Source organism: Dipodomys ordii, unplaced genomic scaffold, assembly GCF_000151885.1.
Source record: "Dipodomys ordii isolate 6190 unplaced genomic scaffold, Dord_2.0 Scaffold47, whole genome shotgun sequence".
Classification (NCBI taxonomy): Eukaryota; Metazoa; Chordata; class Mammalia; order Rodentia; family Heteromyidae; genus Dipodomys; species Dipodomys ordii.
Genome location: NW_012267263.1, coordinates 3523257 through 3549013, shown reverse-complemented (window position 1 = coordinate 3549013; position 25757 = coordinate 3523257). Strand labels below are relative to the sequence as shown.

The following is a 25757-nucleotide window of genomic DNA, read 5'->3' as shown; positions in this document are numbered from 1 at the left end:
ACCACTGAATTACATCTGCAGCTTTTGTTTTTAAGACAGGGTCTCACCATGTAGCTTAGGCTAACATCAACTCTTGGTCCTTTTCCTAAGTCTCCCAAGCGTTGGGATTACAGGCATGGGCTATAATGCCTGGCAAGTCCCACTTTTTTTTTTTTTTTTGGTCAGTCATGGGGCTTGAACTTTGAGCCTGGACACTGTCCCTCAGCTCTTCAGCTCAAGGCTAGTGCTCTACCACTCAAGCCACACCACCATTTCTGGCTTTTTCTGCTTCTATGGTGCTAAGGAATCGAACCCAGGGCTTCATGCATGCAAGGCAAGCACTCTACCACTGAGCCACCTTCCCAGCACCAAAGGCCCATCTTTTAACATTACTCTTAACATAAAAGTACATTAATTAAATTTATTGCTATATTATTTTACTATATATTAAATTTATTACAATTTTCATTAAATTAATTGAGTTACACTTTGCATTACTCTCCCAACATTTTCATACTGGGGACCAAGTTTTCAAACACAAGCTCTTGGGGGACAAACTCAAACTATATGCACACTATAATATTAGTTTTTGTTTTCCTCTTCTCTTCTTTTTTTTTTTTTGTGCTGGTTCTAGGGCTTGAACTTAGGGCCTAGGTACTATCCCTGAGCTTTTTTTGCTCAAGGCAAGCTCTTACCAGTTGAACCACAGCTCTACTTCTGGCTTTTTGGTGTTTAATTGGAGATAAGAATCTCATAGACTTTCCTAGCTTTGAACCATGACTCTCAAATCCCAGCTTCTTGAGTAAGTAAGATTACAGGTGTGAGCCACTGATACCTGGTACCCATTACCCTTAACATTTTAATGTTTCCTTTATTAGATTATGGAAAGTTGCAAGCATGTGTAAAAATTAAGTGAACAGTATAACTTACCGCTATTATCCATCTCTCAATTTTAGCAGGAATCAACTCAAAGCCAGTCTTTTTTTGTGTGTGGGGGGGGGGAGGGTCCAGTTATGAGGCCTGAACTCTGGGCCTGTGCGCTGTCCCTCAGCAATTCAGCTCAAGGCTAGCACTCTACCATTTGAGTCACAGCGCCACTTCCGGCTTTTTTCTTTTTGCTTATGTGGTGCTGAGGAATCAAACCGAGGGCCTCAAGCATGCAAGGCAAGTGCTCTACCACTGAGCCACCTTCCCAGCCCCTCAAAGCCAGTCTTATTTCTCTTCATTGCTGTTGAGCAATATCATCCTCCCAGGATTACTTAAAAGTAGACACACATAATTTAATCTATAAATATTTTGCTTAATAATTATTAAATGTTAAATCTGTCTCTAAAATGGAGCACTCTGGTTTTAGATTAGTTCAATACTATTATTACAGCTAAAAATAGTCGTTTGTTATTCATTTCAGTCATTGTCAGATTTGTTAAACGTCTTATAAATGTGTTTTGTGGGTCCTTCCCACTGGAATCTGAACAAGATCCAAGCATTGCAATTAGACAACTATCAGTGAAATAATACTGCATTGCACTGATGCCTGAACATAAAAATTTTTCTTCCATTTTACTAGGCTTTTTTGGGCATGCACATTACTTCCAAATCTTCTCTGTGATAAACAATACATAAATACTTGTCTGAAGGTCTAGACACTGTCCCAAGCTTCAGTGTAAAATTATCGAGTGTGAATATATAAACAGTGGCAAAGGTTCACCTTACTATATTGAAAGGAAATTTAATAAGAACTTGATGAAAATGAAATAAAAGCAGGAAGGGGAAAAAAAGTAAAACTGAGAAAGGGAAGGAACAAAGAATGGGCTGGGTAGGAATCAGGGCACTAAGGAGAAAAGAAGGACATGTTCCTGTGCTGCCTCAGCCTTAGGGTTGGTGCCAGCAGCAGGTTTTCTACCATGCACTGGCTGACTGGCAGGAAGTATTTGATAGATGAAATTGCTCATGGAGCCATGACCTGGGATCAGAGCAGCTCTGCCAAACAGGGCCAGGTGGCTGCCTAGCTTCCCTGGGGGAGGAATTCACTCCCTCCTCCCTCAGATATGCTAATGAGCACAGTAGACATGCTGTTGCCAGTCAACTCTTGAGGCTTGGGGAATCTGTACACAGCTTCCTAGAGGAATGGCCACTCTGTAACAGCACTGAGACATGTCAGGAGGTTCCAGCTGGGCAGTGGGTAAAGGCCACCTCTGGGAAGTTATCATTTACCGTTGAGTCATCTTCCATTTCCTGTTTATGTCAAAGACTTCAAGTCTAGACACAAGTGTGGGGTCAATCTAGCTATTCCTGCTGCATTTGGCCAAAAACAGAGCCTTGGAAGAAGACACTGGGTCTTGCCATACAAAAAGTCAATGCTTGGAAGTAGTGCTGTGGCTCAAGTGTTAGAGCACTAGCTTTGGGCTGAAGAGCTCAAGGACAGCACCACCAAAAAAAAAAAAAAAAAAGTCAATGCTTTATGTGCTTACAAGTCATTTCTATCTCCCTGGTTACGCTCCTTTGCATTTTGCAAACTTTCCACAGCGACCATATATCATTATCATCATTAGAGGAAGAGAATGTGGATACTGGGTTTGTATTTTTTTTAATCACCTCTTGGGATTCACGTCTTACCCTTCTTTCCACTGAATGAAGTGGGAAATGTCAGCACAGATCAAGCAAGCTGTCCATCTCCAACAGCCAAGCGAGTATAGATGGAGTTCAAGGGGCCTTCTCCCTTGGCCTTACATAGGTTCATAGGATGATACACAGGAAGGTTCCTCTTAGGTTCTGGCTATGCAATTGGAGCTGGACTAGATAACCCTCTGTAGTACCTCACTAGGCTGCCTGTGTAACCTCAGGTTATTTTTCTAGGCTCAAAGTTATATGCCTTAATGACAGAGGCTGGTTCTAGAAAATTCCAGGGGCTAAACTTTTTTTCTCCTCCCTTGACAGCAGTTCAGAAGGAAATCTGATTCTCCAGAGTAAGCAGGATTGGAAGTGAGTCAGTAAGGACTGGAGCCCTCATGCAGCTCAGGCAGAAGCAGGCTCCAAGAGAAGGAATGCATCACTTTGTTTATAGGGCCTTGTAGGTGACCACTGAGGTGTCAGGGTCTACACACGTCCCTTGGAACATTTCTCTGCACATACTTAAGCTGGAAGAAAGAAGTAGGAGGTGGGTGATCCTGAGCTTCATCTGCCTAAATGGTGCTTGTGTCCTGAATTTCACTGAGGCTCTACAGATCCAGCTCTTGTTAGGCTGTGTGTACCTCTCTAGGAGGAAGATGCCAGAGTTGAAGCCACATGAAAGAAGCCCACCAGTTTGGGATGTGGGCAAGGCCTACCTGTTCAGCTGGCTGTAGGTGCCCCCAGATAAAGAGAAAGTGACAAGCTGGGCAATTGCTGGGATTCCTGGGCTTCTGGCAGGATAGCATTGGCAGAAGCTTCAACCATTATTCGTTCTGTTCAGTTCAGGCATTTTATTGAAACTTTCATTTGAGAACTTGGCCAGGACCCAGAAGCCAATGCTATATAAATAACTGTCCTTGGTGTTTATCCTTCTGCTGTCACTTGGGATTCGCAAGGCATTTAGAGACTTTGCTGCTGGGACGGCTGCCCACAAAAATGGACAAAGAGGTAGAAGCTTAAAGAATTTACCCTTAGACATTATTAGGACCAGAAATTCCAAGGATGGTGCTCTGTTCCAGAAGCCCTACACACTGACCCAAGCCAGTTCCACCTAGTGTCTACTTGTTCCATAGATTTCCTCCCTATCCTTCCTTCCATCCCAGTGGTGAGGGTGAAAGCAGTCATTTGCCCTCTGTCACGGCTCTCATGGCTGGGGATTAGCAGTGCTGGGACTGTGGCTGTGCCCAGTAACAACTAAGGGCCTCCTTAGGGACTTTCCAGGGAGGGGACTCTGGAGCCAGCAGCTGGCCTGTATAGCATCTGCTGACCCTTCCCTTCTCCATAAGAATCGTCTGACATTCTCAGGATAACTTTTGTCCTCAGCATTGGCAAAGTTACCCCTTGACCTCACACCATTGTTCTTGATGTGGAAATGTAACACAAGAGTTCTTAAATTTGACAACGGCTAATTCTATCTATCTATCTATCTATCTATCTATCTATCTATCTATCTATCTATCTATCTATCTATCTAGTCAGTTGTGGGGCCTGAACTCTGGGCCTGGGCACTATCCCTCAGCTCTTCAGCTCAAGGCTAGTTAGTGCTCTACCACTCGAGCCACAGCACCATTTCTGGCTTTTTCTACTGATGTGGAGCTGAGGAATCGAACCCAGGGCCTCATGCATGCAAGGCAAGCGCTCTACCACGGAGCCACCTTCCCAGCCCCAATTCTACCAGTTTTTGTGCTTTCACCATGCACACCTCCTATCATCTTTCCTTTTCCTCCATACTTTCCTGCTTGGGTGCTGGGGTGCTGATGTAAAGCCTCTTCTTCCTACCCAAAGGCAGGGCAGTGTCTGTACATAGCCAGGCTTCAGGTTACCTGTGCCGTGAGCAGCAGCATGCCTCATACAGTGAGTGTACACACTTGGCTCATGTGCCATCTTGCAGCTCATCTTTGCATCTCACTTAGCTCTCGATCCGTAATTCCTTGAAAGTCACCTACTCCAAAGCAAAGCAGGAAGATGCCCTCTCGGCTTTCTTGTTCCTCATCTTACAAATTAAATCAACATCAATGAACTCAAAGGTAGGTCTGTCATTCCTCTGGCAGAAACTGCACTGCAAGGCCAGGATAGCGAAAGGAAGACATTGCAACTGTAGGGATCTCTCCTTATGAGCCACAGTTGGATATGTGTTGTTGTGAGCCAGCAGGGGCTTGTATAGTCGATTCCCCCACTGAGAAACTGGCAGTCCCTCCTCCTCCCTTCAGGAAGAATGCCAGAACTAGAGCCCCTTCTGAGTCCCTGAGGTGCCGGCCTCCTCAACACATGGCCTCAGGCAGAGTCCTGCAGTGTGCAAGTGCCTCCCACACTGGTGTTTGTTGGGGTATCATCCGCATTTAGGGTGCAGTGTATACACCTGTACTGTGTATTTTGGGTTCAATCCATGAGCACATAAATATGAGCAGACATGTGGGTTAGAACGGGTATGGCAGCAGCCCTGTGTATACATGTGTCTGTTGCACACAAGAAGATCTGTGTCAGAGCCATAAACTTCACCACCTTAGGAACAAAGCCTCTTTCTCCTCTGAATTTAAATGACTTAGAAAAAGATACATAATTTGTAAATTGCCTGTACATACTCAAAAAGACAGCAGTTTGGCTCAGAGGAGAATCTTGGTTTTAGAGCATTTTGTTCCTGGCAGATTAAAGTATAATGTCCGCTTTTCAAAAGAAGGAAGAGGAGAGTGAAGTGGCCAAAGATTTTTCTTTCTGGAGTCATTACTCTAAGTGTTATCTGTGTGTTCTTTGCATGAGTTTGGCCACTAAAACAAAGAACAAATACAGTATCACTTTTTAATTTCCTGGCACCCACATTGGCCTTCTTCAGGACCATCCCTAGACAAAAGAAACAAAATGCACAGAGAGTAGGAGATCCATCCCAAACCTGGTCTCTCTGAAGTTGTCTAAACTAACCTCCAAACTACCTTCCATGAGGGGGCTCTCCATCTGTACAGAGTACGGAACTCCTTGTTTTTGTTTTTGCTTTTGCTTATTCCAGTCCTGGGGCTTGAACTAAGGGCTTGAGTGTTGTCCCTGAGCCACCATTGCTTGGCCAGAACTCCTTGGGTTTTTGTTTTGTTTTGTTTTGTCGGCCATGGGGCTTGAACTCGGCCTGAGCGCTGTCCTTCAGCTCTTCAGCTCAAGGCAAGCGCTCTACCACTTGAGCTACAGCGCCACTTCCGAGAACTCCTTGTTTTATGCAGACCTGGGCTTATATAGGTCAAAGAGGTGGTCTCTCATACCAGCTGTCTGCTTCTGAGAGCTCCCATTAGGGAGTGCAGCCTGATGAGATCTATCTCCCCGCCCCCCCCACACACACATGAAGGTTATGATTATAGCCACATGGCCAGCCTGATCACCATCCCTCCTCACTACAGGTACTCTCATGTGGTTTCTGCATGGAACGTTGATTGGTATTTCCTTCCCAGAATCTCTGGGCCCCTTTCTGTTATTTTCCATCCTCTCAGGTGTCCCCTTTGTGTCAGAAAAACACAAGTTAGAGCGGAAACACTGTGTAACCATAATCCAAGATGTTGGCACCTGTGGTAATCCTGTCCACCCCTTGTAGCCCAGAGCCCCAAACTGGGATGCCTGGTTCCAGGAATCTCCCTTTACATGGCCAGGATCCTGCTAGATGCCTTTGTTTCTCCCTTTGTCAAATGATAAGAGCAACAATGTGCTCAGTCATGTATTTGAAACATCACAAGGAGCCAGGCGCTGGTGGCTCACACCTGTAATCCTAGCTACTCAGGAGGCTGAGATCTGAGGATTGTGGTTCAAAAGCCAGCCCAGGCAGGAAAGTCCATGAGACTCTTAATTCCAACAAATCACTCAGAAAACAGGAAGTGACGTAGTGGCTCAAGTGGTAGAGCACTAGCCTTGAGCTGAAGAGCTGAGGAGCAGTGTTTAGTTTAGGCCCAGAGTTCAAGCCCCATGACCAACAACAACAACAACAACAAAAAAGCTATCATGAGGATCTGGGCACTGGTGGCTCTTTCCTGTAATCCTAGCCACTCTGGAGGCTGCTGATCTGAGGATCACAATTCAAAGCCAGCCCAGGCAGGAAAGTCTTTGAGACCCTTATCATCATTTAACAACCAAAAAGCTAGAAGTGGAACTGTGGCTCAAGTGGTAGAGCACAAAAGCTCAGGGACAGCCCAAAGTTCAAGTCCAGGACTGGTACCGAAAACAAAAAATACAAAACACCCTGAGGTATGTTCACAGAAAGCACTAGGAAAAGCAGACAATTCTGATGATGTCTTGAGGTATTTTTCCTTCTGATGGTAGTTCATGTTGAGGATTCTAAAACTACATATGCCCATCTTGTTCTCTTCTATTTCACAGCGTCCTAATAATGCTGAAATGGGACAATCTCCTGAGGTATCACTGAGACAGTTGTACCGAGTCCCACTGCACAAGGCTGTAGTGCTTCCAGTATAGACCCTGCCCTAACCTGGCCTCTCCGTCCCACAGCTCCCCATCAGACCAGCAGCTCTGCTTCCTTCACAATGGCCTCCTGAACAACCTCTACCTGCACGCCTCTGACTGCTCAGTGCCTCTGCTCCAGTGGCTGTTCCAGGTGAGAACCACAGACCTGCCACTAGGTGGCGGGAGCCGTGCAGCCTAATAGTCCAGGCAAGTCAGCAAGCTGAGAGGCTTGACTCAAGCCCAGAGGAGGGGAAGAAGAGAAGGCTGATGACCATCAATGTTTACTCTAATGTTAGGAACATCAAAGTCAGGAAGACACAGTCCTGCCTGTTTGGTCTCTATGTCTCCCTGAGTCGCAGTGGTCTCTGTGACACAGCTGGTAGTGGCCAACTGGGAACTCATCAATTCAGAGTTGAGAGTGCTGTAGGATGAGTGTGGTTGTAGGTGGGCTGGAAAAGCCTAGAGCAGCTGCTGCTTTTGCCCCAATTTCCTCCTTCCTGGCTGCTGCTGGAACATTTTGCCTTGGAGGAAACACACATTCTCCCAGGGCTGGAAACCTTTGTGCTGAGAGAGACTGTGAGAAGCTAAGCAGACAGCCCAGGAGCCAATGCTGGGTCTGAATGCATGGCCCAGCATGCCAGCCTAGCCTTGGCCCTCACCCAGGGCTGTCCCTGTCTGGGGATGGGCAGGTCACAAGTTCCAGCTGGTCCCAGTGCTGCCAGTTGGGGCCTGGAGCCCAGATGTACATCAGAGCTACCATGTGGGGTGGATTATTCAAAGAACTCCTCAGCCTCTGCTGTCTGGCCATCTTCCAGAAAGAGCCCTCCAAAACTCTCTGCTTCCCTCTGGGCTCATCCACAACATTCTGCCCTGGCCCAGAGAAAGACGCTAGGCTTTTGGGACCCATGTGTGTGCCTATTGCCCTTGCCCCCCACCCAGGCCTAGGGTTGGGGTTGGTAGGACAGTGGATAAGGAGCAGGGAACACTGGGGCCTTTATTCTCCACCCTAGTCAGGGCAGCTTCGCTCTGCTCCTTGCTCAGTGTACGGCAAAACACACAATCAGGCATTGGGAGGCACAAAGAGCTCCTCTAAGACATCGCCCACAGAGGGTCCTTGTGTGACCCTGACATGGCATGGAGTACCCGCCCTGCTGGTGGCTCTTGTCTCCACAAGGTTCCAAAACCCCAACCTTAAGTGGTATGGGTGAGTCCTCCTTGTCTCTTTTCCTTCATCCTTCAGACTGGGAGGAAAGATCCCCACAGGGGAAAAGAGCTGGGGACCTAGCCCTGAAGCTGGACAAACCAGATGCTAGCTCTGGTCCTGCTACTTAATCAGTATCATCTCTGTATGCTGGAGCCAGTTGTCCAATGTGGAGGTTAAGTGATAAGTTCTGTAAGCTGCCTTGTCCTGAGGGTCCCCCTATAGCTCTGGCTTTGGTAGGGCCTGGGTATGGTCCTCAAGTAATGATGTCAACACAGAGGTTCCAGGTTATACTACAGGAAGGAGAAACAAGCTCCTTCAGTCCTCTGCTGAAGCCAGAGTAGTGAGGGACACACTTGATTTTAGAAGCTTTCTGGGAGGTGCACTCCAGTGAGAAGCAGAAATCCAAGGGCCTTCTCAAAGTCACCAGTCAGGGAGAGGGGTCTCACAAAGCCACAGGGTAGCTCACAGGAGCTCAAGGCAAGGATGCAGCCAGGCCTTGGAAGGAGTTGGAGCCAGGAAGGCAGAAGGACCAGGATTCTTGGACAGTTCCCCACTTCTGTCTCCTTCTTAGGCTCCATGGCCAGGATGTCATTCCTAAACCTGAATCCCCAAAAAAGGAGAATGTACTTAACTTAAAATAGGCCAGGTGGACTGCTCCAATGAAAGGCAGCTAAGTATACAGGCCACAGGGCTGCTGGAGCTGCATATATACCTGAGGTCTATTCTGGGTGCTATGGGCTGGGACAGTGAGGTCTCACTAACCCTGATAACTTGGCTGTGCCACTGGAAAGGAGATCCTAGTTCTCATGGATGGTGATTGGGTCCTGTGCCTCCTCCTTCCCCTGGGACTCTGTTCCCCGGGTGCTTTGGTGGACATGCTGGGGGGTCTGGATGGACAGGCTCTGGCCTCGATGCTGGTCACTGATGCTTTGCATGCACCTGCTCGTGGGCCTTGCCAGGGATGTTGGACAAAAAGAGGTAGACTTTTAAACATTAAACTCTGAAAAAGTGACAAGAAGTTAGGAAAAGAGGAAAGAGGCAGAGTTATGGACTCTGAGGCAAAGATTTCTTTGCAGACTGACTGGGCTGAGCTCTCAGAAACCACATTTAGGAAGGAGAAAGGAAAGGAAAAAGGAAGGGCCTGAAGAGGTAAGAGGCCGAGCAGCCAGTGACTCACTGCAACCCAGGCAGTCTCACAGTTGGAGGGAGAAGTATACTAGAACCAGTGACTTTAGAGTTATCCCAGTTGAGGCAAGGAGTCCAGACTCTTGGAACCCAGCATCAGCCAGTTATTGAAGGCAGACTTAGAGAGGGACACAACAATGCTCAGTCCCCCAAAGCAGGTGTGTCCCTGCCCCCCTACCCAGCATTCTCAGGAGTAGGTGGGTAATGCTTAGCATGACCAACAATGGGCAGGAGCCCTGCTACTGAGACATGACTTCGTCCAAGTATTCCGAGCTGGCACTGTGGGCAAGTGCTATCCCACTATTCATCTCCCTGTTATACCCCCTCCAGGGTACAACCCCTAAGGAGCATTTAAAAAGTAACTGAGGGGGCTGGGAAGGTGGCTCAGTGGTAGAGCACTTGCCTTGCATGCTCGAGGCCCTGGGTTCGATTCCTCAGCACCACATAAGAAAAAAGCCGGAAGTGGCGCTCTGGCTCAAGTGGTAGAGTGCTAGCCTTGAGCTGAAGAGCTGAGGGACAGCGCCCAGGCCCAGAGTTCAGGCCCCACGACCAGACCCCCCCCCAAAAAAAGTAACTGAGGTGGGTTGGTGACCACCCCTCTAGTTTTCCAAGAATCTGCTCAGGTACCAAGGACCTTGTAGCCCAGTGGTTTCAGATGACTGTAAATTAAGGCATTTTCCTGGAAATGATGGGAGGATCATGAATGGGGTCAACACTGGTTATCCAGCTGACTGGTCAGTGCCTGAAAGCCCTTTCCCTTCCCTATACTGGCCCCTGGCCTGGTGGTAGGGGCATGGCTGTGACCACAGGAAATGGTAACAGACTTCAAGTCACGCTCACTATCTAGGCTTGAATCCTCAAGTGCTTCCTGCTGTGCAACCCCAGAGCTGCCTGTCATTCCTCTTTTGTAAAGCGATGATCATGACAGTACCCTTCTACCACATGGTTGAATTCATTTTTAGCTTTTTTGTCTTTTTTTTTTTTTCCCAGGGCTGAGGACTGAACCCAGGGCCTTGCGTGGGCCGGGCGGGCGCCCTTCCGCTGGGCTAAACCCCCAGCCCCGGTTGAATTCATTTTTAATTAATAGCTATATATGTGTGTGTGTGTGTGTGTGTGTATACACACATATAAATGATATATATATATATATATGTATAAATACATACACATAAATGCATTCATTTGTATACATGCATGCATATAAAGTTTGTTACTATTATTCCATAGAAAGAACCTTTATTTAATATTTTTTCTTTCTTTCTAGCTGCTAACATGGCCTCCAGAAACTTCTTCAAAAGCTTTTGGTCTCCTTTGGGATCTCAGTATGGATGGGCTCTTCTGTCAGTCAGGTAGGTCCTGAGGTACAGGGTGGAGCATTCCAGCTCTTAAGCTTGTATATCAAGCGTGGTTCTCAATCCCTCTAGAGCTTAGTATGCAGGACATGGCATCACCCAGAGTGGAGACATCGGGCCATGCATCTTTGGCTCTGGCTCCAGTGTTAGTAAAAAGCTGAGCTGACAGGCTCCTTGGCACCTCTATCTGGCCTCAGGTCCAGGTCACCGTGGCAACTCAGGCTGACCTCATAGACTCTTGGGATCCCCAAGCAGTCTAGAAGCAGTCTGGGAAGGTGAGTTCAGAATGAGGCTGGCAAGGAGTGTGAGGGGATAGCTTGCCTCCAGGGTCCTCAGAGCTCATATGAGGTAGTACCTTGGGTTGGAGTCACCAAGGGGAAGGGCCTCAAAGCTGACCCCCAGCAACAACTGTCCTTAGCCCATTGGACATTATCAGTATCTCTGACTTTGGTCTGGTCTGGAGTGAACCTTGAGTCTGTACCTTCACCATGGCATTTACATGGTTGTGTTTAACTCAGAGTTCCACAGGAGCAGTTAATTTCTCCCTAGTGGCTGAACTTATTCAGTGCATGAACAGATCAACATAAAAAAATATAATGTGACAACTTGAAAGTTGCTTAGAGCAGAGGTGAGAGGGACTCATGGGTAGATAGGCCCTTCCTTTGTCTAGACAGGGTCTTCCCACCCTAGGGCAGAAGCATGCAAGTGTAGCTCTGAGGGCCATAATTGTGGGCACAAACCATGAGCTTTCAGTCCCCTGCCTTCCTGTATTGTGCTCTGCTCGGGGGCTGGCTGAATTGGGAGCCATCAATCAAATTAGAGAGTTCTAGATGGCCTGTGGGCCACTCTCACCAACTCTTCTGAGCAGCACAGTCCTACAACATGCTCTTCCTTTTCCTAACCTCTGCCCCTAAAGCCCACACTGCCCTTTTGGGCCCCTGGGGCTGCCTATGCAGCATGCCTGCCCTTTGGAGAACAGAAGCCTTCTTGTCAGTGCTTCTCCTCCGTACAGTGGTATGTGCCTCCCCCGCCCTGCTCTTGGCCTCTTGCCACATTGCCCCTGATTCACCCTCTGTCAGCAGGGGCCATGAAACAGCCCCCTACAGGACTCCTGGTCAGCTCATCTCTAACTAGTGGACAAACCTAAGAGTCCACCCTTGGGGTCTGTCCTCTTCCCAGTGGAATAGAGCCTGGCCTAGAGAATTTCATGCCTGAGATCAATATCCTCACTGATTTGGGAAAAATCAGAGCCAGGTCTCCAAAAGAACTGCAGCAGAGACCTGAACACACTTACGTTCATAACAGCATTATTCACCAAAGGTAGAAATCAATTCATTGACAGATGAATGGATAAACAAAATACAATATGCACACATGACGGAATATGACTCAACCCTCAAAAGGAAAGAGCTTCTGACACATGCTGCATCATGGATGAACCCTGTGAATTTTGTGCTAAGTGAAATAAGTCAGAGCAAATCTGATTCCACATGCCTAAGCTCCCTCAAATAGTGAAATTCATACATTAATCATGGAATGGTGGCTGCCAGGGTCTGGGGGAGGGATATAGGGAGCTTCACCTTGGGAAGACAGTATTCATGACAGTACACTTGCTGCTGCTGCTGCTGCCCTACACACCTAGGAATGAGTAAGTGGTCTGGGTGCAGCAGCCTTGCGCATGCTGAGCACATGCTCCATAGCTGAGCTTCACGAAGGCTCAGGATGCATTTCTAAGGGCAAATTAGATCCTGGACAGATACAAGAGCAAGCCGTGTTCCTTGGGGCTGTCCCTCATCCCAGGTGCTCTTAGCATGTCTTTGGGGACAGCAGAACTTTGTCCTGCCTTTCATCTGTATCCAAGATATGTGTGTATATGTGTGTGCGTGTGTTTGTGTGTTTTTTAGTCACCTGATTGATCACAGATGTAGAACAAGGGAAATTTGTGAACTCTCATTCTTCTCTGGAGTTTTTGGTAACTGACAGTTCTTCCCTTATGACTCACTGTCATGGAGGGGGGATTATATAGTCTCAGCTCACTTGGTGTTATGCTAGCCCATTCCCTGAGTCAAGATCCTGGAGCATGGGACCAGCATCAGTGTCACCTATTATAGGAATGCTCCCGCAGTGACTGGAACTGAGGGACTGAGCAACTCAGATAGACAAATTCTCAGGTGTACAGGATGGAGGGACCATCAGATAAGGAATTCTTTTCCAACATTGAAAAGCACCACACATAACCAATGTAAAGCTCCTAGTAAGCTTGGAGAATGGAATATTCTGGAACATTGCCATTGTTCAGGGAGTGTTCACTCACTGGTTCAGCACAGATGTATTGAGTCTTGCCTTCTCCAAGCCCCTGTTGGCTGGAGAAGGTGGTACTGGGATGAATGAGACACAGTCCCATCCTCTGAAGGCCTGTGCCCAAGGGGAAGGGAGGACAAGAGTAGCTACCATTAGAGATGGAAAGGAAGAACAGGGTGCTGGTGGCTTAGGCCTGTGATCCTAACTGCTCAGAGGCTGAGATCTAGAGGATTTTGGTCTGAGGCCAGCCCCGACAGGAAAGTCCACAAAACTCTATCTCCAGAATAACCAGCAAAAGGCTAAAAGGCATGGCTTAAGTAATCAAGAACCAGCTGAGTAAGTAAATAACATAGGCATGAGGCCCCTAGTTCAAACCCCAGTACTGAAAAAAAAAAAAAAAAGACAGTGGCTGAGTAGAGCTGGCCTTCAGGAAGCTGGGAGGGGAACAGTTGAGACATCTCTGGAAAATATGCAGGACAAGGGTTGCAAACCCAATTGCCTGCAGGGAGGAAGCAGGCTCGGACATAGCTCCTATCTGTCTAAAGTGGCCATCTACCCCAGTTTTGGTATGGTAAATGCAAATTTGGCATCACAAGATTTTCCATTTTCTACACATGTTTCATTAGAATATATTTTGACTACAAGTAGCAAATTTCCAATGAAGAATGCTTTATCATCTGATATAACAAGAAGCCCCAGAGGTAGGTGGTACCATGGAGTGTATAACAAATCTGCAGTGACAGGGCTCTGGCTTCTGTGACTGCTCTTTTCATTATTTCCCCCAGCCATGTAGAATGGCTGCCAGAGCTCCAAGCATTACTGTTGTTTTCCTGAGGCAACACAGTTCAAGACAGCAAGGAAAAAATGAAGCATAAGAGTCATTGCTTTTCATACTTTTCTTTATTATTGCTATCAGGATACTCTTTCACTGGATATTTGCCATATTTTCTTCCTTCCTCTCTTTCTTCCTCTCTTTCTGGCTTTCTTTCTTTCTTTCTTTTTCTTTCTTAATTTCCTTTTCTTTTTTGTCAGTCATGGGGCCTGAACTCAGGGCCTGAGCGCTGTCCCTCAGCTCTTCAGCTCAAAGCTAGAGCTCTACCACTTGAGCTATAGTACCACTTGCAGTTTTTTCTGTGGTGCTGAGGAATTGAACCCAGGGCCTCATGCATGCAAGGCAAGTGCTCTACCACTGAGCCACCTTCACAGCCCTGCCATGTTTTCTGATGTTGATGTCCTCTAAACACCCTCGCTACCTCTGAAGGATTTCCAATCTCTTGAATTCTTCCTCCTCCAGATCAGAAGCAATGAAATTCAGTTTCCCAGCCTACTTTCAGATATTTCAAGTTTTCGTTTTTGACTGATTTTGTAAACAATACAGTATAACAACTATTTATATAACCTTGGCATTGTATTAGGTATCAGAAGTAATATAGAGATGATTAAAGAACATAAGAAGGTTGCACAGATGATATACAAATACCACGAGGACTTGTGTGTCCTCAGATCTTGCTCCTTTATAGAGGATCCTGGAACAAACCACCCTTTTCCATACTAAGGGACAGCTCCATTTTTTTCTTTATCATTATGAGCATAGCTGCCATAACAGCTGCTTTTCATCCTTGTCTGTAATTCAAACATCTGGGTTATTTAATTCATTACATGAGGGACTCAGAACAATAGTGTTCATTTATTGGGAGTGAATAAAGAAATAATAAATTCTGGACCTTGGAGGATTTTCTTTTCCAGCACAAAAGGAAACACTTGGTGATGACAATCCTGGCCTTCCTTCCTCGCAGAGGACTGGAAAAGTGAGGTGCCCAGGAGCCCTGGCTTATTATTATTAGCCTTCTGGTAAGGTGGCCTCCAGCAGTACTAAACCGACTTCCTGATGACATAGCACTGTTTCTGTTGCCGGAGGCTCAGAGCTCTGACTAGACCAGTCTCTGCAAAGGCAGGGGAAGTATAGTGATTCTTCTCCTGAAGGAGGGAGGAGGTAAAGAAGCAGGGACTTGTCTCCCTGTTCAGATACCAACACAAAACCAGGGTTCCCTTCCCAGAAAAGGGCACATGGTTGTCCCAGAGGCAGCCAGCAGAATCTGCCACAGCCAAATAAGGATGTTTATGTGAAATCTGCACTTGGAACTAATTGAGTTAAAACAACAATAACAAAGACAAGAAGAAGGGAGAACAGAGCTTCCCTAAAAGGTCTGTGGGCCTGGCACTGCTTGCTACAACACTTGCCGGTTTTCAATCCCTAGTTTCCACACCCTGAAAAGACAAAAATAATAAAAGGGGGTATAGACTAGGTTGAGGGGGGAGCAGCCTAGTGCTAATCCATGTTCAGCACTCACACAGCCCTGGATTCAACCCCCAGAACTGAAAAAGTAAACAAAAAGTGGGATGTGGTAATATATGCCTATGGTCCCAGCTACTCAGTAGGTAGAGGTAGAAGGATCACTGTCCTAGGCCAACCTGAGCAAAGAGGTAGTTATGAATCTCCCTTTGAGAAACAAGCTAAGAAACAAAGGGATTGGGGGCTGGGACTCAAGTGATAGAGCTAGGAGGCTCTGAGTTCAATCCCCAGTGTTGCAAACAAACAAAGATTGAGTAGGAAATAAGACTGAAAATTGTGTCAGATCTCAGAGAATAGTAGGGGTCTGGCCTGGCAAGGTGAAGCTCTATTAATGTTTGGTGAGACCAGGATGTAATTGTTGTTTTGTTTTTTTTCCTTTAAGATACAATTTATCTGTGTACTTGAGACTCATGCCTCTAATCTTTGCTACTCAGGAGCTGAGATCTGAGATTCAAGATTCAAAACTAGTCTACACAAATCCAAGAAACTCTTACCTTCAAATAACCAGCAAAGAGTCAGCAGTGGAGTTGTGGCTCAAGTGATAGAACACCAATCTTTTTGTTTTTGGTTTGTTTTTTTTGGGGGGGGGGTCCGGTCATGAGGCCTGAACTCTGGGCCTGGGCGCTGTCCCTCAGCTCTTCAGCTCAAGGCTAGCACGCTACCACTTGAGCCACAGCGCCACTTCCGGCTTTTTTCTGTTTGCTTATGTGGTGCTGAGGAATCGAACCCAGGGCCTCAGGCATGCAAGGCAAGGGCTCTACCACTGAGCCACCTTCCCAGCCCTAGAACACCAATCTTGAGCAAAATAAAGCTAAGCAAGTACAAGAAGCTCTGAGTTCAAGCTCCAGTACCAAAACATTAAAAAAAAAAAAAAGTTTTCGCCTAGCCTAGCACTGGTGGCTCATACTTATAATCCTAGCTAATCAGGAGGCTGAGGTCTAAGGATCACATTTCCATGCCAGCTGGGCAAAAAGTAGTTGAGACTCTCATCTCCATTTAAGCATCAGAAAAGCTATAAGTGGGGCCCTGGTTCTAGTGGTAGGGTGCCAGCATTGAGCAAAGAAAGCTCCAACAGCAACACGCATACTCCGAGTTCAAGCTCTAGCTATTTCAGCAGGCTGAGATTTGAGGGTCACAGTTGAAGCACAAAAGTTCATGAGATTCTTACATCCATATAGCCAGCAAAAAGCCAGAAGTAGATCTGTGGCTCAAGTGGTAGAGAGCTAGCCTTGAGTGAAAAAAGCTAAGAGACAGGGCATAGGACTTGTGTTTAAGCTCCAGGACTGGCATACACACACACATACACACACACACACACACAATTCTTTTTATTAAAAACATTTAATTTGCTGTGTGCCAGTGGCTCACACCTGTAATCCTAGCTACTCAAGAAGCTGAGATTTGAGGATGGTTCAAAGCCAGCCTGGGCGGAATGTCCATGAGACTCTTATCTCCAATTAGCAATCAGAAAACCGGAAGTGGCGCTGTGATTCAAGTGATAAAAGCACTTGCCTTGAGCTGAAGAGCTCAGAGACAATGCCCAAGCCCAGAGTTCAAGCCCCAAGACCAACAAAAAAAGGGGGGGGGGAGGCTGGATTCATTCCTTATCCAGAGCCTACTTTTGGAATAACTCATTCCCATAGGAGCAAAGCTGTCCATCATGTGAGCTTTGCCCTCGTGACTTAATCAGTCCCCTGTCTACATGGTGGCACTAGGGACTATTAAGTTTCCATTATGGACCCAGGGAGACATGTGCTAGATACAAACCACAATGCCATCTTAATAAGTCTCGTAGTCCATGAACATGGGATTAATCTCCATATATTTGGATCTCTTCTTTCAACAGAGGTTTGCCATTTTCATCATATATGTTAATACTTTCTTTGTGTGTAACAGTGTTGGGGCTTGAACTCAAGGCTTTGTGCTTTTATTTGGCCTGTATAAGCTCAAGGCACTCTACCATGCTATTTCTGGCATTTTTGCTGGTTAATTGGAGATAAGAATCTTATGGACTTCTTTGACCAAGTTGGCTCTGAGCCTTAGTCCTCAGATCTCAGTCTCCTGAGTAGCTGAGATTATAAGCATGAGCCACCAGCACCTGGTTATTAATATTTCTTTTATTAAACTTATTCCTAGATGTTTAATTCTTTTTAGTGCTATAATAATATTATTTAGCACAAATTATCACTAATGGGCTGGGAAGGTGGCTCAGTGGTAGAGTGCTTGCCTTACATGAGGCCCTGGGTTCGATTCCTCAGCAACATAAGCAGAAAAAGCCTGAAGTGGCACAGTGGCTCAAGTAGTAGAATGCTAGCCTTGAGCTGAAGAGCTGAGGGTCAGTGCCCAGGCCCAGAGTTCAGGCCCCACAACCGACAAAAAAAAAGTTATCAATGAATGTCCCAGGCTGGCCTCAGACTCAATCTTCTTGCTTCAAGCCTTCCAAGTGCTGGGATTGCAGGTATATGTTATATGTCTGGCTTTTGGTACTCCTATAAATGGAATTATTTTCTTAAATTCTTTTTCAAATTGTTCATCGTTAGTGTGTAGAAACACAAAAGACTCTGTGTGTGTGTGTGTGTGTGTCTGTGTGTGTGTGTGTATGTGTGTGTGTGGCCTTGCTGAACTAATTTATTAGCTCTAATAGTTGTTTTTGTATGTACGTAGTAAAAATTGGTTTTGAAAGCAAACATATTCTTGGGCAATTAACTTCTTGAAAGAAATTACCTCATGTTTCTTTAACAAACATGTTTTGGCTGTACTAGTCAGTGTAGGACTGGCCATTAACCCAGTGCCAATCAGCTAGATTAAGATCAAAACACTTTAGAGAAGGGACAAGCTGTGTAAAGTTCTTTGTCATTTGCTTCTGAGAAAATGTTCATTTTTACCTACTCATTCTATTCTCCACCAGCCTGTATAGTACTGGTGTAGGAGTAAGGGGTATAATAAAATAGAGTGACCCTGGCCAGTACATTCTTTGGATATTTTGAAAGTGGGCGAGAAGAATGCATTTTCCTGAGCATGGTCTTTGGACACTTTGTTCTTCTCTGGTCCCCACTTCTCCCTTCATTCCTGTAGGAGTTACTGGAGCTTTGGGGCTTCCTTGCACAACCTTTTATCTTAACAAGACATTTTCTTTTCTGATTCTTCCCTCCTCCCTCCTCCTCCCCTCTCCCTCTCTCCCTCTCCCCCCCTCCCCTTTCCTCCCAGATACTATTCATAGTTGCTTCTTACGAAATAAAATAAAAATTAGATAGTTAATTCTCTTATTACCCAGGTAGGTCTTGTTGTTGCATTTTAAAGTATTCCATATACCAACTTGAGCAAATTCAAGTAGTAAGGTGCAAAATAGCAGGAAAGCTGCAAACTGTGAAAACCTGCCTCCAGACCCCCACCTCCTACCCTTCATTTCCCCACCACCACCCTGCACCACGCCCCCAGCCACTTCTACCAACCAAGGATTCATTAGTAGCTTCTTTTGATTGTTTCCAGGAACAAAATTGTTGCACAATCCCATTTTATACATGCCTTTACGTTTATCTGTTTCTTGAGTCACATTGACGTCTAACTGAAATTACCACCAGTGAGGAGTTTCTCTGCTAGGAGTTGTAAATTTTCTTCCCTCAACATTTGGAAGGCTACAGTATGTACAAAGCGGGTCAAGTAGAGCTTTCTAAACCAGGGCTTCAAAGTGGGAGATGCTAGAAGTGAGATGAATCATTGGCGAACAAAAAGAAAATGCTTATGTTTACATTTTAGCTATCTTTCTTTTAAAAATGTTTTAGCTGGGTGTAATAGTACTTCTGTGATCCTAGCTACTCAGGGATCACTTGACCCCAGATACTGGAAAGTAGACTGGAATATACAGCAAGATTCAACCTCAAAAACAAATGAATAAACAATGTGATGATGTACCACATATAATTCTAGTACTTGGGAAGCTGATACATGGTGAGACCCCAGCTAAAATAAAAAGTTGGGTTCCAGTGCTTCATGCCTGTTATCCTAGCTACTCAAGAGACTGAGACCTAGAAGATCAAGATTTGAAGCCAGTTCAGGCAAAAAAGTCTGCAAGACTCCATCTCGAAAATAGCCATCAAAAAAAGCCAGAGACATGACTTAAGTGGTAGAGTACTAGTTGAGCAAGTCCTGAGGCCCTGAATTCAAACCTTTAAGTTAAAAAATATTAATAATTATTCTATTAAAAAATCAAAATTAGTACATATTTACATCTTAGCTCATAAAAAAACCTTTATTGAGGTGTAATTGACACATTAACCTGTACACAGGTTATACATTTTTTTGAGGTGGGGGTTCCTGGAGATTGAAATTAGGACCTTGTAAATACTAAGTAATTATCCTACCTCTACAGCCATGCCCTCAACACTTACCCTTTGCTTTTGTATTTTTGTTGTTATTGTTCTTGAGATAGGGTCCTGTTAACTTTGCCTATGCTGGCCTGGAACTTGAGATCCTCTATCTCCAACTTCTGGAATTATAGGCATGTGCCACCAGACCTGGCTCCCACAGTGAGAAACACTTGACATACATATATGCCATACTCATAAAATATCACCATAATCAGATTAAGCTAATGAATTTATCCATCCCACTCCAAAGTCTCTTGGTGCCTCTTCCTAACTGATCTCTCCCTTTGTCTATAAGAAATCACTGTCCAGGGCTGGGAAGGTGGCTCAGTGGTAGAGTACATGCATGAGGCCCTGGGTTTGATTCCTTAGTACCACATACACAGAAAAAGCCGGAAGTGGGCGCTGTAGCTCAAGTGGTAGAGCGCTAGCCTTAAGCTGAAGAGCTGAGGGACAGCACCCAGGCCCAGAGTTCAAGCCCCACAACCAACCAAAAAAAGAAAAAAGAAAGAAATCACTGTCCAATACCTGATAACTGCACATGAGAGAGAGAGAGAGAGAAAGGGCTTAATTTTTACAAGGCTCCCAGCCCACAATTTTGCCTGTCTTATTTAGTTGCCACAACTACCAGTAAGTGGATACTATTATGTTACTATTTTACAGATAACTGGGGACTGATGCTTATCTGAGCATCATGGTATGGTTGACAAGCCCCTGTCCAGCTCATTTGATCTCATTCTCTCCACTTCAGCCTCACTGCCTTTCTTTTCTTGGGGGAGGGCAGTACTAGAACTTGAACTCATGGTCTCATGAGTTTGGCTTTCTTGGCTTTCTTGTTCATGGCTCTCTATCATTTGTGCTATACCTCCAGTCCAACATTTTGCTAGTTAATTGGAGATGGAGTTTCATAGACTTTTCTGCCCAGGCAAGCTTTGAACCTCAATCCTACTTACCTGCTGAATAGCCAAAATTATAGATGTGAGCCACTCACCCCTGGCCATTTTTTTGTATTGCCAAATAATTTCCATTATATAGGTATACCACAAGTGATCTGTTTACCTATTGAAGGATGGCTTGGTTGCTTCCAATTTTTTACAAGCCTGAAGAGGCTACTAAATACATTCCTGTATTTATAGTATGCACTGTATCTGGGAGCACAAATTCCAGTTCACTTTGCTAACTACCAAGCACAATTGCTAGGTCATAGTAAGAGCTTTGTAAGAAACTGCCAGACTGTCTTCCAAAGTGGCTTCATTCATTTCACAATGAATGAAAGTTCCCATTGCTCCATACCCTTACCAGTATTTTGTGTCTTTGTTTGGTTTTATTCCAGAGATCAGGCATCATCCAAAATGCTCAGGCTCAGAAATGTGAAGCAAGAGAGAATCTAGTACAGATTCCCACATTCAGAAACATTACTGGGAAGCTCTTTGGCTGAATCTAAATTGGTTTCAAATTCTGGATTTTCAGATGTAGAAGAGTGGTCTGTCCTTACCTCCTGGGTCACACCAAGGGGACTCTCTATCCTTTCAAGCTATCCCAGTAGTGCATACTTGCGTGGCCTGGAGTTGAGAGGTAATAGCTGGACTCTAGCACCCACTCTGGACCCTGAAATGAGAGGCAAGTTCAGAGAATGGCACAACCAAAAGATAGATACCCAAGATCTTGCAGATGCAGCCTGGTCTCTGCATGAGTTATGGTCTATCCCACTCCAGACTTCTTTTTCATCAGAAACGTAAGTTTTGAGCTTCTTTAAGCCTAGGTCGGTTTTCATTTTTTTTTTTTTGGCATTTTGTTGTTTGCACCTGAACTTCACTCTAGCAGGAATGAGTTCTCTGGCTGGCACAATGCAAGCCTGTCCTGCTCACTGGGGGCCTTGAATACTTGTCAGAGTTACATGACACCAGGCAGTGGTATGAGTTACAAAAGGCAGGAGAGAGGAGAGGTGGCCTGGGGACGGCGGCGTCTCCACACTCCCAAGAATAAACAGGCAGAGGCCTGTGGAGCAGGGGTAAGGGTGTGCAGGAGGGGACACCAGAGGGAGTGTTTCAAACCCCGAGTGAGTGGAGATAAAAGGGAAAACAAAAGCATCTTTGGAGTTGTTTAAGGACAGAGATGAAAGAGAAAAAAAAAATGTTCCAAAAGGCTCATGCCTGTAATCCTAACTGCTCAGGAGGCTGAGATCTGCAGATCACAGTTTGAAGGCAGTCCGGTCAGGAAGTCCCTGTGAGACTCTTATTTATCTCCAATTAGTCAGAAAATCCAGAAGTGGTACTGTGACTCAAAATGGTAGAGCTCTAGCCTTGAGCCAAAAAAAAAATACTCAGGGACAGCACTCAGGCCTGGAGTTCAAGCCCCATGACTGATATAGAGGGGGAGGGGGAAAGGGGGGAGGGAGAAAAAGAAAGTAGGAACAGGCCTGAAATGAAGAGAGTGATGTGCAAGATGGCAAGATGGGCCAGCAGATGGGCCTCCTCTATCTCCTGGGGGAGCACAGCAAGCTGCTCTGTGCACTCACTGTGGTTGGGGACTCATGGGCTCCAAGTACTCCGGGGTGAAACATGTACTTAGCACGTATACAGCTCTTGGTTCCCTCCTACCACAGGGGAAACAGAAAAAGAAGCTAAAAGACTGACTTGACTCAGGAATTGGCTTTTCCATTGAGTGCCTAGATTCCACCATCTCCTCCCAAGACCAAATACTGCCCTTTGCCCTTCATCCTGCCCTGCCTTCTCACCCTCCATCTATACACACACACACACACATACACACACACACATGCATGCACACACAGGTGCACACATGCACACATGAGTGGACAAGTGGGCCTGTGCACCAGGCACCCAGTCCAACACCCTGGACCCCTGACACCCACCTCAGTCTCTAGACCCGTGTAGTCTTCTGCCACCCATTTCCCTGGGTCTTGGCTCCAGCTTCACCTGACCATCCTTCCTCCATGGCATGTGAGCATTGGTTATGTTCATTTTTCATATGCGTGTTGTTTGCCCTCTCCCCTCCCCAACCAAACCAATCAGTTCCCAGGCACAAGGTTCTTATCCCTTTTGTTTAGTGGTGGGTCCCGAGCATATTCAGAACAACTCCTGCCTGGCATTCAATTAACATTTGCTGAATGAACAAACATTTTAAACAACTGAAGCTGAAGCTAATTGACTAAAGCAGGGTATTGAAACAAGTTTAAATTTAAGTACAAAAGTGCCAAGGGAAGTTAAGTAATTAGAATTGGGTTAGCAAATGAGATGATATTAGGCCTCCCGTGAATGTCCTGAGCCCCACATTCCTGTGAAGATGGGGGGCTGTCTGGTGTGCAGCATGCCTTCCTATAGAACCCACCTCCCCTTCATTAAGAGGATGGCGAGCTCCTCTCCACCAAGGCACTTAAGGGCTCTTGAGACAGTGCCAGAGAATGAAGACTCAGACAGACAGCACTGCCCAGCCCTCCTGGTGCAGCCCTCTAAGTGCTCATCAGCTGTTGGATCTCAAGGTGGGCAAGGGGACAAGAACATGGCTGTAAACTGTAGACTGGTATCCTGCAGGCCTATCCTGTTGCCCTCACACCTGCCAGACAAGGAACTTAGTAGGAGAGGAGGCCCCAAGGGAGAGCATTGGAGCACAGAAATGTGTGTGGTTTTCCCATCTCATGTCACCCCAGCTGGGGCCACAGTGGTGAAGTAATAGCTTCTTCCACAACACAGATGGAAGAGGTATGTTTATTTTAAGCTGGATGCTCTCTCCCACTACCACCAACCATCAGTTCCAGCCAAAGAGAGCCACCAAAGGGCTCCCAGCCCTAGCTTCTAGACAGAGCCCAGCTGCTCCATACCGCTGGCACTGATGCTAGAGTCACCTAAAACTAAAGCAATAGTGTTGGTGTGTGGAGAAACTGAGTTAGGGCGATGAAGCCCTGCAGTTTCCCATCTGGGTTTCCTCTGTGTCAGCTCTCCAGAAATTCCTCATTTGGGACAAATAGTGCTGAGGAAAAGCTGAGCACATGGCCTACTTATAGACAGCAGCCTTAATTATGGGCTCTGGGGTGGTATTTTCCTGTCATCATGTAACCAACTTCCAGGATTGTTGATGGGGACTGATCTATCCAGAGGCACCCTGGGTCCCCTCCTCAGAAACCGCTCCTGACACCTCAGCCTGGTTTAGCGGTGGTGTGGAGTTGTTACTGGGTAGGAGAAAAAGCCTGCTTAGGCTGGCAGGGCTGGTACTGCTGCCCATTGAGGGGGTTTTACATCAGACCTGCACCTGTGTGGGCTGGGGTGAGGCTGTACACCATCCCCTTTGGAGTCTGAAAGCTGGCTACACGTTCCAGCTGGGCTGGGCCACCCCTGGCCGGGCCTTGCCCTGCCCTGGGCCTATTCTCTTTCCTCCCTGGAAAGTTCATCGCTGCCCACGCGGGCCAGCACGTATGCAGCCTGTAAACAGCCCTCTTGTGCGCATTGTTATGTAGACTTCTTTCTGCCCATCTCATTTGTGCAGGGGGCAAGGCTATCATTACCGCTCTCTTACTTGTTAAGTTGCCAGAGAGGAAAAAACAACAAATGAAAGTTTTTCCTCCTCCAAGAGTCTAATTACTTGTTTGGTGAGTCCTGACCCATATACATTTCCAAAGAGCAAGACACTCGATGCTTGAGGAAGAAATGTCCTTGGACAGCTTTCAGAGACCCTCTGCCCACTGATCTGCTGGCTGCTGGCACCACAGCGGGTGAGGCTTGCAGAAATGCTCCGTGAACTTAGGAAACTGACTCAGCAGTGGCCCCTCACCCCACACTCTCTCCTCTGGGTGCCCTGTTCTTGCCTCCTTGCTCTGGACCAGCCATGTTCTTTGATATCCTCCCCCTGCCTTTGTACAGTCTGCCTCTCTGTCCTGTGGACATCCAGAGCTACTTGTGACAGGTGCCTTAGCTTTCCCTCTCTAATTACACTCAGTTCCTCCTCCTCTGAGCAGGCTCTGTACCTTTTGCCTGCTTGGATTTTTGTAGGAACATGCTCACAGACTGTAATTCTCTACCTGACTCCTCTCCTCCTGAGCTGTGAGCTCCTTGAGAGCAAGGTTTACATTAGGCCCCTTTTTGTTTTGTTTTGTTTTTGTTTTTGTCGGCTGTGGGGCTTGAACTCTGGGCCTGGGCGCTGTCCCTCAGCTCTTCAGCTCAAGGCGAGCGCTCTACCACTTGAGCTACAACGCCACTTCCGGTTTTCTGGTGGTTTATTGGAGATAGGAGTCTCACAGTCTCTCCTGCCCGGGCTGGCTTTGAAGATCTCAGCCTCCTGAGTAGCTAGGATTACAGGCGTGAGCCACCAGCGCCCGGCTAGGCCCCTTTTAACCTTTCACCCTGGCTAACTCCTGCGCAAGCCACTGTGGCTTGACTGAAATGAGCTCTTAGAGTAGAACACTCCCCCTCTAGAATAGCAAAGGATCAAGTGAGCACTGCTCTCAGTTCTCAGCCTGGAGCTCCTCCTCTCCAGCCCAGCCTCCAAGTCCTGCCTCCTGCCTTGCCTTGTTGACATTTGACAGCATCTACAGTAACACTGCCAGCTCATCTTGGGATCGTTCAGTTGTGAACTACTTGGTCAGGCTTTGGTATTCCTCCTGCTCGTTCATTCCGTCCCTCAATCCTTCAGTTTCCTCTATACCTTACACCTGCAGATATGGCCTCAGCCTCTGCAGATTTTGTTTCCTAATGGGGAAAGACAGGCAAGAAGTAAGTAAATTGACAAATAAGATAATGTGGGGATATAATAACAAGGTGGAAACATAGACTGTCTCCCAGTGAGGGCATGGAGAACCACAGTGCCAGAAGAGCATGTGGGATAGGCGAGTGTGACGCAGTCTGATGTGAAAAATGGTCTGACAGAAGCAAAGCCCTGACTATATAGGTTTTCTTGTGGACAGG

General features: G+C 46.4%; 1 protein-coding gene across 1 annotated transcript in view; it reads left to right on the top strand.

The window, feature by feature from the left end:
• Fam178b (family with sequence similarity 178, member B) overlaps positions 1 to 25757 on the top strand; it is a 91270-nt gene that overhangs the window by 14744 nt on the left and 50769 nt on the right. Inside the window, exons 6-7 of the mRNA XM_013019729.1 lie at positions 7126 to 7231; positions 10734 to 10818. Coding sequence (XP_012875183.1) covers positions 7126 to 7231; positions 10734 to 10818 — 191 coding nt within the window. The remainder of the gene's footprint in view (positions 1 to 7125; positions 7232 to 10733; positions 10819 to 25757) is intronic.